Source organism: Salmo salar, chromosome 03 (genome assembly GCF_965601325.2).
Source record: "Salmo salar chromosome 03, fSalSal1, whole genome shotgun sequence".
NCBI classification, from domain to species: Eukaryota; Metazoa; Chordata; class Actinopteri; order Salmoniformes; family Salmonidae; genus Salmo; species Salmo salar.
In genome coordinates, this window is record NC_138293.1 from 32,859,207 (window position 1) to 32,872,112 (window position 12,906).

At 41.9% G+C, this 12,906-nt stretch overlaps 1 protein-coding gene across 3 annotated transcripts in view; it reads left to right on the forward strand.

Annotated features, from left to right (window-relative positions):
- Window positions 1–12,906, forward strand: part of LOC106599764 (EF-hand calcium-binding domain-containing protein 14) — a 28,241-nt gene that overhangs the window by 8,148 nt on the left and 7,187 nt on the right. For 2 of the 3 annotated variants that reach the window (XM_014191075.3, XM_014191076.3), the window contains exons 5-9: window positions 1,673–1,783; window positions 2,301–2,390; window positions 2,691–2,855; window positions 5,844–5,976; window positions 6,080–6,202. In XM_014191075.3, coding sequence (XP_014046550.2) covers window positions 1,673–1,783; window positions 2,301–2,390; window positions 2,691–2,855; window positions 5,844–5,976; window positions 6,080–6,202 — 622 coding nt within the window. The remainder of the gene's footprint in view (window positions 1–1,672; window positions 1,784–2,300; window positions 2,391–2,690; window positions 2,856–5,843; window positions 5,977–6,079; window positions 6,203–12,906) is intronic. The other variant, XM_014191077.3, reaches the window with a different exon arrangement.

A 12,906-nucleotide genomic window follows, 5' to 3' on the forward strand; every position in this document is an offset into this window, starting at 1 on the left:
AACTATAGTTTTGGCAAGTCGGTTAGGACATCTACTTTGTGCATGACACAAGTAATTTTTCCAACAATTGTTTGCAAACAGATTATTTCACTTATAATTCACCGTATCACAATTCCAATGGGTCAAAACTTTACATACACTAAATTGACTGTGCCTTTAAACAGCTTGGAAAATACCAGAAAATGATGTCATGGCTTTAGAAGCTTCTGAAAGGCAAATTGACATCATTTGAGTCAATTGGAGGTGTACCTGTTGATGTATTTCAAGGCCTACCTTCAAACAGTGCCCCTTTGCTTGACATCATGGGAAAATGAAAAGAAATCAGCCAAGACCTCAGAAAATAAATTGTAGACCTCCGCAAGTCTGGTTCATCCTTGGGAGCAATTTCCAAATGCCTGAAGGTACCACGTTCATCTGTACAAACAATAGTATGCAAGTATAAACCCCATGGGACCACGCAGCCGTCATACTGCTCAGGAAGGAGATGCATTCTGTCTCCTAGAGATGAACGTACTTTGGTGTGAACTGCAAATCAATCCCAGAACAACAGCAAAGGACCTTGTGAAGATTCTGGAGGAAACGGGTACAAAAGTATCTATATCCACAGTAAAACGAGTCTATATATCAACATAACCTGTAAGGCCGCTCAGCAAGGAAGAAGACACTGCTCTAAAACCGCCATTAAAAAAAGCCAGACTACGGTTTGCAACTGCACATGGGGACAAAGATCGTACTTTTTGGAGAAATGTCCTCTGGTCTGATGAAACAAAAATAGAACTGTTTGGCCATAATGACCATCGTTATATTTGAAGGAAAAAGTGGGAGGCTTACAAGCCGAAGAACACCATCCCAACCGTGAAGCACGGGGGTGGCGGCACTTTGCTGCAGGAGGGACTGGTGGACTTCACAAAATAGATGGCATTATGAGGGAGGAACATTATGTGGATATATTGAAGCAACATCTCAAGACATCAGTCAGGAAGTTAAAGCTTGGTCGCAAATGGGTCTTCCAAATGGACAATGACCCCAAGCATACTTCCAAAGTTGTGGCAAAATGGCTTAAGGACAACAGAGTCAAGGAATTGGAGTGGCCATCACAAAGCCCTGACCTCAATCCTATAGAAAATGTGTGGGAAGAACTGAAAAAGCGTGTGGGAGCAAGGAGGCCTACAAACCTGACTCAGTTACACCAGCTCTGTCAGGAGGAATGGGCCAAAATTCACCCAACTTATTGTGGGAAGCTTGTGGAAGGCTACCCGAAACGTTTGACCCAAGTTAAACAATTTAAAGGCAATGCTACCAAATACTAATTGAGTGTATGTAAACTTCTGACCCACTGGGAATGTGATGAAAGAAATAAAACATTCTCTCTACTATTATTCTGACATTTCACATTCTTAAAATAAAGTGGTGATCCTAACTGACCCAAGACAGGGAATTTTTACTAGGATTAAATGTCAGGAATTGTGAAAAACTGAGTTTAAATGTATTTGGCTAAGGTGTATGTGAACTTCCGACTTCAACTGTATATTCAGAAGTATTTGCCATGTTTGTTTGCAATTATTCCCATAAATATTGTCCGGTATTCACCCACGGTCTATTGGGTTGTCATATTGCTATTAAAAAATGTTTATGCATCTGGAAAGTAAGGCTTAAATGTTTTAATTTGCAGAGTGTGGCTACAATCGGCAGCACTTTAACCAGTGTGCAGCATGATGTCAAGACAATGCAGACGGCCCTTGAGGACCACAAGAAAGAAACAGACGACCTAAAGAAGACCATGGTAAAGAACATAAAAATACTAGCTTCCTTTACACATCACTCTTTTCAGCTTGAACCTATGCCTGCTTTTAGTTCGTCCGAGCCAGTTAGCGGTACCAGTGTCCAAATGCATGAGCTGCAGAATGAACTAGATGACAGATTATACAACATCTAGACCAGTAGAAAGAAGTAACAGGTCAGTACACTAATCTATCATTGAACTAGCTACAGTTTTTAGTTGTTTTTGTTATAGCTGCCAGAACTAGCAACTCTCCCCACTGATTTGTTGTGCACCTTTTGAATGTTGTAGCAGATTATACGTGAAATAAACATGGGGCCCCATGTTCAATGTGTAACATGGATGGGATTAGCTGTGTGTGCGTGCGCCATCCACATTACATGAAACAATCTAACAGTATCCGCACAAGTGCTGATCCCTGTTTTGGCATATAAAATAGGCCAGCCTGCAAAGTGCATCTGGGTCAGTTTCTGTCAGATCAACTAAAGACTTGCTATTTTATTCTCTGTGGGCAAAATAGGATGCCGAGGCTAAAGAACCAAATGTGAAATCGACAGCCTCAGTTGAAAAAGAAACAAGCAACCGCTCATCAACATTAGCTCAAAACCAGGTACTGGTACACTACTCTTACTGTTGATCAACTCCATTCTCTTACCCTTTCAAAGCATTCCATTCATGAAGTGTAGAATACTGAGTATTCTTCTCATGGATTCATTTTCTCACACAAAAGTACTTTGTTGGGATAAAATAGAGCGTGGTTCATTTAATATGATTTTATATTATTATATTAAGTTTCTTTTACATTTTATATTCAGTTTCTTACATATCAAAAATTCATTTTTAACACATATGTCCATCAATCAGATTAAGAAATAATATATATTTGTTTGTTTGTGTGGTATTCTTACAGGATGTAACTCACCTGAGAGAGGTTGTGAGCGAGGTTAACAAGACCCAAGGGCTGTACCACTCCTGGACTGGTGACCAGATCCAGAATCTCCAAACCGCTGTGTCCCACCTCACTCAGAGGGTGTCTTCCATGGAGCAGGGCTCTCCCCAGACAACACCACACAGTGTGAGTAATGGCATTGATGGTGTAATGGGAATATTTACAATGAATAAATATTCAGTAATTTAAGACTTCAAAATGTATTCAACATTAAAAATATTTATATGAATAACTCAAAAGTACCCTTTTTGGTTGATCTTATTTTTTTAGATGTGTCGTTTAGAACATTATAGTACTCTCTCAACGTGTCACATTTCCAGAGTGGGTGCTCTGCTACTTTTGAAGATGTGATCCATTTTATACATGACGAGTTTATTTCTAAAACGCTATATCCACCCATTTTTCACCTTTTTGTTCTTTTTTACCAGAAATGATTATTTATGGGTATCTTCATTTATGTGTAAAATATTACTGTTTTCAGATATTTCATTCATAGATTGTGTGTTATAATGTTCTTTTGCAAAACGCTATATATCCATTGTTTAGCTGGAATGGAATATTTGTATATTTGACTGTGATATTTAGTTGTCTCAGCTAGCTATCTTATGATGAATGCACAAACTAAGTCCCTCTGGATAAGAGCATCTGTTAAATTATTAAAATGTCCTACTGTAATTGATGATGATGACGATGATGATAATAATACAACATTTATAATAATATTGATGTCAAATGTATCATTTGTACAGTGCTTTATTAAAAATGTAGTTGTTACATTTGACTGTGTAAAACCTAGCAGTACTACTTATTTCTCTGAAAGTGAGGTGGCTATATATAGCGTTTTGCAATTTTTTTTTATTTGTCTCTGAAATGAAACCATCAATGATAGATTTCAAACAAATACACAACCCCATGCCATGATTCGATAGTGAAAAAACACACCAATCTCTTTCATTTCTTTAAACAATAAAAATTTCTTAACATGGATATATTGCGTTTTGGAAAGAAACTCTACACCATAGAAATGTATATTTATAGGTCATCAACAAATCACCAGTAGAAGGAGTTCTCTTTGAATCCATTTTCCCATTCACTGTGGTGGTGCTCATAAAATGTATCATGACTTCAGAAGTACTGTAACAGAGTACCCACTCTGATAATTTGATGTACTTGTAGAGTATTGTTTAAAGTACATGTCTAAAAATTTACAAAATCATAAAGGGTACTTTTGAGATATTCATACACATTTTTACTAATGTAAAATACATTTGTGAAAAATTGTATTTCAGAATCTAAACATGCTCCATATTTTAGAGCACACCTATAAGGAGTATAATGACACCACGATGTCTGTATCATGTATGGTTCACGGATCATAGGGTCTTACAGAAGGCATGTATAGGTCTAAAAGGGGCCTAAAATGGCCACTTTCATCATGATTTTCTCATATGGTTTGTGATACAAATGTAAAAAGCATATCAAATAGCCTTCTTCCCAATGTGAGACTTGCCACAACAATCTGAGAGGCGGAAAATATTTTTGGGCCTTCCTGCCGTGGAATCGCCCCATATCGTTTGTGGCAGCTGGCAAAGTCATTGTCTTTTGTTTTGACTTTGTACATGGTTCAAGCTTCTCAGGCTGAGGTTTAGAGAACATTTGTCACTTTCTGATTAGAATGTAAATGGCCTGTCTCCAAGAGGCTCGTTAGACATTTTTTCTTGTTCTGTTCTGGAGGTGTCTCTCTGCAACTTGGAATAAACCGGATTTATTTCTGATTGAATTTATCAATGATTGCTCTCCTTTTGGTTCACCTTGAAATTCCTGTTACAGATGGTTCAGATTACATAGTCCTGTTATGGCACACAGACCGATAAAATACAGATTCAGAATGAGCTGTAGAAAGAGCTGCTTGCCACGCAGTGGCTTTTTGCCCAGATAAGAAGTACTGTTCTTACTGCACTGGAGTTGAGATGCATTTCAAATTGGGGCGTTCATGATTTGTAGGTGTGCTCGCATGTATCACAATACCATCAATTATGCTATGATCACTTGAATGTAAAAAAGATTATCTACTGTGCATTCGGAAAGTATTCAGACCCCTAGACTTTCCACATTTTGTTACGTTACAGCCTTATTCTAAAATGAATTCAATTGTTTTTTTTCCCCTCATCAATCTACACTCAATACCCCATTATGACAAAGCAAAAAAAAATAAAAAATTTAAACAAAAAGTATTCAGACCCTTTACTCAGTACTTTGTTGAAGCATCTTTGCAGCGATTACAGCCTGGAGTCTTCTTGGGTATGACGCTACAAGCTTGGCACACCTGTATTTGGGGAGTTTCTCTCATTCTTCTCTGTAGATCCTCTCAAGCGCTGTGAAATTGGATTGGGAGCGTCGCTGCACAGCTATTTTCAGGTCTCCTGCATTGTTTTGGCTGTGTGCTTAGGGTCGTCCCGTTGGAAGTTGAACCTTCGCCCCAGTCTGAGGTCCTGAGCGTTCTGGAGCAGGTTTTCATTAAGGATCTATCTGTACTTTGCTCCGCTCATCTTTCCCTCGATCTTGACTAGTCTCCCAGTCCCTGCCGCTGAAAAACTTCCCCACAACATGATGCTGCCACCACCATGCCTCACCGTAGGGATGATGCCAGGTTTCCTCCAGATGTGACGTTTGGCATTCCGGCCAAAGAGTTTAATATTGGTTCTCCATTTCACTGTCAACTCTGGGACCTTATCTAGACAGATGTGCGCCTTTCCAAATCATATCCAATCAATTGAATTTACCACAGGTGGACTCCAAGTTGTAGAACAATTTCAGGGATGATCAATGGAAACAGGATGCACCTGAGCTCAAGTCTCATAGGGAAGGGTCTGAATACTTATGTAAATAAGGTATTTCAGTTTTTTACTTTTTAATACATTTGCAAACATTTCTAATAACATGTTTTCTCTTTGTCATTATGGGGTATTGTGTGTAGATTGATGAGGAAGAAAAATGTATTCAATCAATTTTAGAATATGGCTGTAACGTAACAAAATGTGGAAAAAGGGAAGGGGTTTGAATACTTTCTGAATGTACTGTATATAAAACAAAATTTACATTTCAACCTCTAAGGACCTGGTGGAGGTAGTTGAACCATTTCCTGTCAGTGGAGATGCAACAGAACCAGTAAAGGACCTGGTCACAGAGAGGGACACCAATGCAGATGGACTTAAAGCAGCAACTTCAGAAGCTACACATGGTATAAGTAAGACAAGAAAGCTTAATTGTCTATTACATTTTCATAAAAAAATAAGTACAGTGATGTACAATGTTACCTTTTGGATGACTTTGGCCTGTTCTTTCTCCAGAAAAATCCACAGGTTCAAAGCCAACGAAACGTCCGTGGTTTTTGACTCCAAACCGCACCAAGAGAGAGTCTGGAACAGAAAGCCCAAAGACTGTGTCATTCCCTGGAGTCAGCTCTCTTAAAGGTATTGGATACGTTTTTAGTTATGAAGTTTAATATCTGTGATCATACATCACAATCTTAGTCATACGCAGTGGTGGAAAAAGTACCCAATTGTCATAGTTGAGCAGGGGTGAATGTAAGTCGGTCCGGTATGGCGTCATGGCAAAATAAATAGTGGGGGTACACTGTACCGGTAAAACATGAGCCTATCACAATTAATATAACATGCCCAAAAAACTATAGGCTATTACACCCTTATTTAACATTACTGTATGTCAGCCGCATGCGAATTAACTGGAAACCGTGTGGTATACCCTGTAAATTGAGTTGTGGTTCGAGGAGAACACTTACATTTTGTCAAGTCGGAGATGAGGGGCCAAGACCGAGGCGTGCGTGGACAACAATGGATGCATCAATTCATGTTACAAGTGTAGGCCTAATGACAATCGCAGAATGTAGCCTACAGGAGTACCTTTAAGTGATTGTTTGACAATTAGATGAAAACATGACTGGTTGTGTTTACGCCACATTAAAAGGTATAGGCGGGGTGTCCATAAGGCTAGGGGAAGCTAAGCTTTCCCTAAAGTAAATAGAATTAAATTGCCAAAATTAGCTTACTCCTGTCTATACAGAAATAAATAAAATCACTCAAAATAGGCTACTACACCAGTAAAAACAGGATTTGAGCAGAGAGGATCATTAGCTTCTTACAACAACAACAACAAAGCTGTGGATTGTTTTAAATCGCATGGCCTACAGTTGGAAGGGCCTGCATTTTGTGCAGGGCTCACTGCAAATACCAAATATATTGTTGAGTTGCGACTGTCAGTGAAAAGCAGAGCAATCCAGCCAGGCATATAGCAATATTTAAAAATACCATCGCGGAAAAACTGTTTGGAAAGCAAATGGCTATTGCTGTAAAGAGATGACAATGAAAAGACTCCAATCTGTCTTTTAGTTAACAAAATGTGTAACTTAATTGAGCGAACATCTTATTGGCATGCGGAGGACATTAGCCATATTACCGGTGAGTGTGCATATTCACTGTCTTTATCATTGTGTCAGTGCCACTTTTGTTTGTTTTTGGACAATCATTTCCTCCAGGTTAGATGGACGTTATATTGTATTTGTGTCTCCCCTTTTCGTAGGCCGATTATATGGATCATTTTTTTTTTTTTTTTTCAATGTTGGCAGAGTAGGCTACCCAGTCATTTTTGTAGTATTAAAAAAGTGTACGCGCACTTGGGTGTCCCGTACCGGTAAAAAATGAGATCTACTTTCACCGCTGTACTTGAGTAAAAGTAAACATACCTTAACCCCCTGAGTCGATGTCCGCGCCCCCACGGAAGTATAATTAGATTTTTTTTTTTTAAATCCCCATAAAAATCTGTCAGTTTAAGCTAGAGATCTGTTTATTTTTATTTTTTTTACTATGTTAAGCTCTAAAAAACTCGAAGGACACTTTGAAAGCTTAACCAAGTTTAATTCTTCCCAGAGGATCAACACAGCTGCATTAGACAAAAACATTTTCACACAAGCACGGATATTTAACCGTTCCTTTCATGCTGAGTCTCCTCCTACACATCTGAACAAACATCGTTCTTTACTGCTAGGCGGGACACTAGTGATATGGGCCATAAACTTTTATTTCTCCCTTAAGGTGACCTGACCTCAACCCCCCCCCCCCTCCATCAGCATATCGAATGCACGACCCGGGCTGGCAAAATTCTGGATCATTGTTACTTTAACTTCCGTGACGCATACAAAGCCCTCCCTTGCCCTCCTTTTGGCAAATCTGACCACGACTCCATTTTGTTGTTCCCAGCCTATAGACAGAAACTTAAACAGGAAACGCACGTGCTCAGGTCTGGTCGGACCAGCGTTGAACAATCTGATTCCACGCTTAAAGATTGCTTTGATCACGTGGACTGGGATATGTTCCGGATAGCGTCGAACAACAACATTGATGTATACGCTGATTTGGTGAGCGAGTTTATTAGCAAGTGATGTTGTACCCACGATGACTATTAAAACCTTCCCCAACCAGAAACCGTGGATTGATGGCAGCATTCGTGCAAAACTGAAAGCGTGAACCACTGCTTTTAATCAGGGCAAGGTGACCGGAAACATGACCGAATACAAAGTGTAGCTATTCCCTCCGCAAGGCAATCAAACAAGCTAAGCGTCAGTATAGAGACAAAGTGGAGTTGCAATTCAATGGCTCAGACACGAGAGGTATTTTGCAGGGTCTACAGTCAATCACGGACTACAAAAAGAAAACCAGCCCCGTTGCGGACCCCGATGTCTTGCTCCCAGACAAACTAAACAACTTCTTTACTCGCTTTGAGGACAATACAGTGCCACCGACACGGCCCACTACCAAAACCTGTGGGCTCTCCACCGCAGCCAACGTGAGTAAAACATTTAAACGTGTTGACCCTCGCGAGGCTGCTGGCCCAGACGACATCCCTAGCCGTGTCGTCAGAGCATGCGCAGGCCAGCTGGCTGATGTGTTTACGGACATATTCAATCAATCCCTGTCCCAGTCTGCTGTTTCCACATGCTTCAAGAGGACCACCATTGTTCCTTTTCCCAAGAAAGCTAAGGTAATTGAGCTAAACGACTATCGCCCCGTAGCACTCACTTCCGTCATCATGAAGTGCTTTAAGAGACTGGTCAAGGATCATATCACCTCCACCCTACCTGACACCCTAGGCCCACTCCAATAGGTCCACAGACGACGCAATCACACTGCCCTAACCCATCTGGACAAGAGGAATACTTATGTAAGAATGCTGTTCATTGACTTCGGCTCAGCATTTAACACCATTGTACCCTCCAAACTTGTCATTAAGCTTGAGATTCTGGGTCTCGACCCCCGCCCTGTGCAACTGGGTCCTGGACTTTCTGACGGGACGCCCCCAGGGTGATGAGGGTAGGAAACATCTCCACCCAGCTGATCCTCAACACATGGCCCCCACAAGGGTGCGTTCTCAGCCCTCTCCTGTACTCCCTGTTCACCCATGACTGCGTGGCAATGCACGCCTCCAACTCAATCATCAAGTTTGCAGACGACACTACAGTGGTAGGCTTGATTACCAACAATGACGAGACGGCATACAGGGAGGAGGTGAGGGCCCTCGGAGTGTGGTGTCAGAAAAATTATCTCACACTCAACATCAACAAAACAAAGGAGATGATCGTGGACTTCAGGAAACAGCAGAGGGAGCACCCCCCTATCCACATCGACGGGACAGTAGTGGAGAAGGTGGCAAGTTTTTAAGTTCCTCGGCGTACACATCACGGATAAACTGAAATGGTCCATTCACACAGACAGTGTGGTGAAGAAGGTGCAACAGCGCCTCTTCAATCTCAGGAGGCTGAAGAAATTTGGCTTGTCACCAAAAACACTCTCAAACTTTTACAGATGCACAATCGAGAGCATCCTGTCGGGCTGTATCACCGCATGGTACGGCAACTGCTCCGCCCACAAGCGTAAGGCTCGCCAGAGGGTAGTGAGGTCTGCACAACACATCACCGGGGGCAAACTACCTGCCCTCCAGGACACCTACAACACCCGATGTCACAAGAAGGCCAAAAAGATCATCAAGGACAACAACCACCCGAGCCACTGCCTGTTCACCCCGCTATCATCCAGAAGGCGAGGTCAGTACAGGTGCATCAAAGCTGGGACCGAGAGACTGAAAAACAGCTATCTCAAGGCCATCAGACTGTTAAACAGCCATCACTAACATTGAGTGGCTGCTGCCAACATACTGACTCAAATCTCTAGCCACTTTAATAATACAAAATTGGATGTAATAAATGTATCACTAGTCACTTTAAACAATGGCACTTAATATAATGTTTACATACCCTACATTACTCATCTCATATGTGTATATACACTGCTCAAAAAAATAAAGGGAACACTTAAACAACACATCCTAGATCTGAATGAAATAAATAATCTTATTAAATACTTTTTTCTTTACATAGTTGAATGTGCTGACAACAAAATCACACAAAAATAATCAATGGAAATCCAATTTATCAACCCATGGAGGTCTGGATTTGGAGTCACACTCAAAATTAAAGTGGAAAACCACACTACAGGCTGATCCAACTTTGATGCAATGTCCTTAAAACAAGTCAAAATGAGGCTCAGTAGTGTGTGGCCTCCACGTGCCTGTATGACCTCCCTACAACGCCTGGGCATGCTCCTGATGAGGTGGCGGATGGTCTCCTGAGGGATCTCCTCCCAGACCTGGACTAAAGCATCCGCCAACTCCTGGACAGTCTGTGGTGCAACGTGGCGTTGGTGGATGGAGTGAGACATGATGTCCCAGATGTGCTCAATTGGATTCAGGTCTGGGGAACGGGCGGGCCAGTCCATAGCATCAATGCCTTCCTCTTGCAGGAACTACTGACACACTCCAGCCACATGAGGTCTAGCATTGTCTTGCATTAGGAGGAACCCAGGGCCAACCGCACCAGCATATGGTCTCACAAGGGGTCTGAGGATCTCATCTCGGTACCTAATGGCAGTCAGGCTACCTCTGGCAAGCACATGGAGGGCTGCGCGGCCCCCCAAAGAAATGCCACCCCACACCATGACTGACCCACCGCCAAACCGGTCATGCTGGAGGATGTTGCAGGCAGCAGAACGTTCTCCACGGCGTCTCCAGACTCTGTCACGACTGTCACGTGCTCAGTGTGAACCTGCTTTCATCTGTGAAGAGCACAGGGCGCCAGTGGCGAATTTGCCAATCTTGGTGTTCTCTGGCAAATGCCAAACGTCCTGCACGGTGTTGGGCTGTAAGCACAACCCCCACCTGTGGACGTCGGGCCCTCATACCACCCTCATGGAGGCTGTTTCTGACCGTTTGAGCAGACACATGCACATTTGTGGCCTGCTGGAGGTCATTTTGCAGGGCTCTGGCAGTGCTCCTCCTTGCACAAAGGTGGAGGTAGCGGTCCTGCTGCTGGGTTGTTCCCCTCCTACGGCCTCCTCCATGTCTCCTGATGTACTGGCCTGTCTCCTGGTAGCGCCTCCATGCTCTGTAGACTACGCTGACAGACACAGCAAACCTTCTTGCCACAGCTTGCATTGATGTGCCATCCTGGATGAGCTGCACTACCTGAGCCACTTGTGTGGGTTGTAGACTCCGTCTCATGCTACCACTAGAGTGAAAGCACCGCCAGCATTCAAAAGTGACCAAAACATCAGCCAGGAAGCATAGGAACTGAGAAGTGGTCTGTGGTCACCACCTGCTGAACCACTCCTTTATTGGGGGTGTCTTGCTTATTGCCTATAATTTCCACCTGTTGTCTATTCCATTTGCACAACAGCATGTGAAATTTATTGTCAATCAGTGTTGCTTCCTAAGTGGACAGTTTGATTTCACAGAAGTGTGATTGACTTGGAGTTACATTGTGTTGTTTAAGTGTTCCCTTTATTTTTTTGAGCAGTGTACTTTACTCTATACCATCTACTGCATCTTGTCTATGCCGTTCGGCCATCGCTCATCCATATATGTATATGTACATATTCTTATTCATTCCTTTACACTTGTGTGTAAAAGGTAGTTGTTGTGAAATTGTTAGATTACGTGTTAGATGTTACTGCATGGTCGGAACTAGAAGCACAAGCATTTCGCTACACTCGCATTAACATCTGCTAACCATGTGTATGTGACCAATAAAATTTGGTTTGATCACCAATCCATGGCTCTCTCTCCTGTCACACATAATCGCTTCCCTGCACTCAACACATTCCAAGCTTAGTTGCGCACACTATATACCTTCCTCCAATAACCATTATCTTCTGGTGTAGACCCTCTAAACCTCAGCACTCCATCAGTTACCTGAATAAGTATATTTTCATATTCTCAGAACCCAACAACTGGATGCGTCTCAATCCACTGCATCCACCAATGTTGCACTTCCACATCTGATGTGAAAGGTGACGAAGCAATAGCTTCTGTGCTCTGTGCAGGCCAGTCAAGTTCTTCCACACCGATCTCAACAAACCATTTCTGTATGGACCTCTCTTTATGAGTGGGGGCATTTCATGCTGAAACAGGAAAGAGCCTTCCCCAAATTGTTGCCACAAAGTTGGAAGCACAGAATCGTCGCTTTGTCATTATGTGTGTAGATTGATGAGGGTGGAAAAAATATTGAATCCATTTTAGAATAAGGCTGTAATGTAATAAAACGTGGAAAAAGTCAAGGGGTCTGAATACTTTCCGAGTGCACTATTAGGGTTGCAACGTGTTGGAAACTTTCCGGTAAATTTCCATGTGATGTTAAGCCCGGAAATTTGGGGAATTTTGCTTAAATTCATCACAAGTTAGATTATAACAGTGAACCTTTTTTTGTGGGATACACAAGGCAATTCTAGGTTTTGTGGCATTTTTTGGTTAAACTATCCCTAATTCAATGGAATTGCAACCCTCCTCATGCATTCTTCCATTACATGTGCAGTGCACTCTTCCGTCAAGTACAGTTGAAGTTGGAAGTTTAAATACACCTTAGCCAAATACATTTAAACTCGGTTTTTAATAATTCCTGACATTTAATCCTAGTAAAAATACCCTGTATTAGGTCAGTTAGGATCACCACTTTATTTTAAGAATGTGAAATATCAGAATAATAGTAGAGTGATTTATTTCAGCTTTTATTTCTTTCATCACATTCCCAGTGGGTCAGACGTTTACATACACT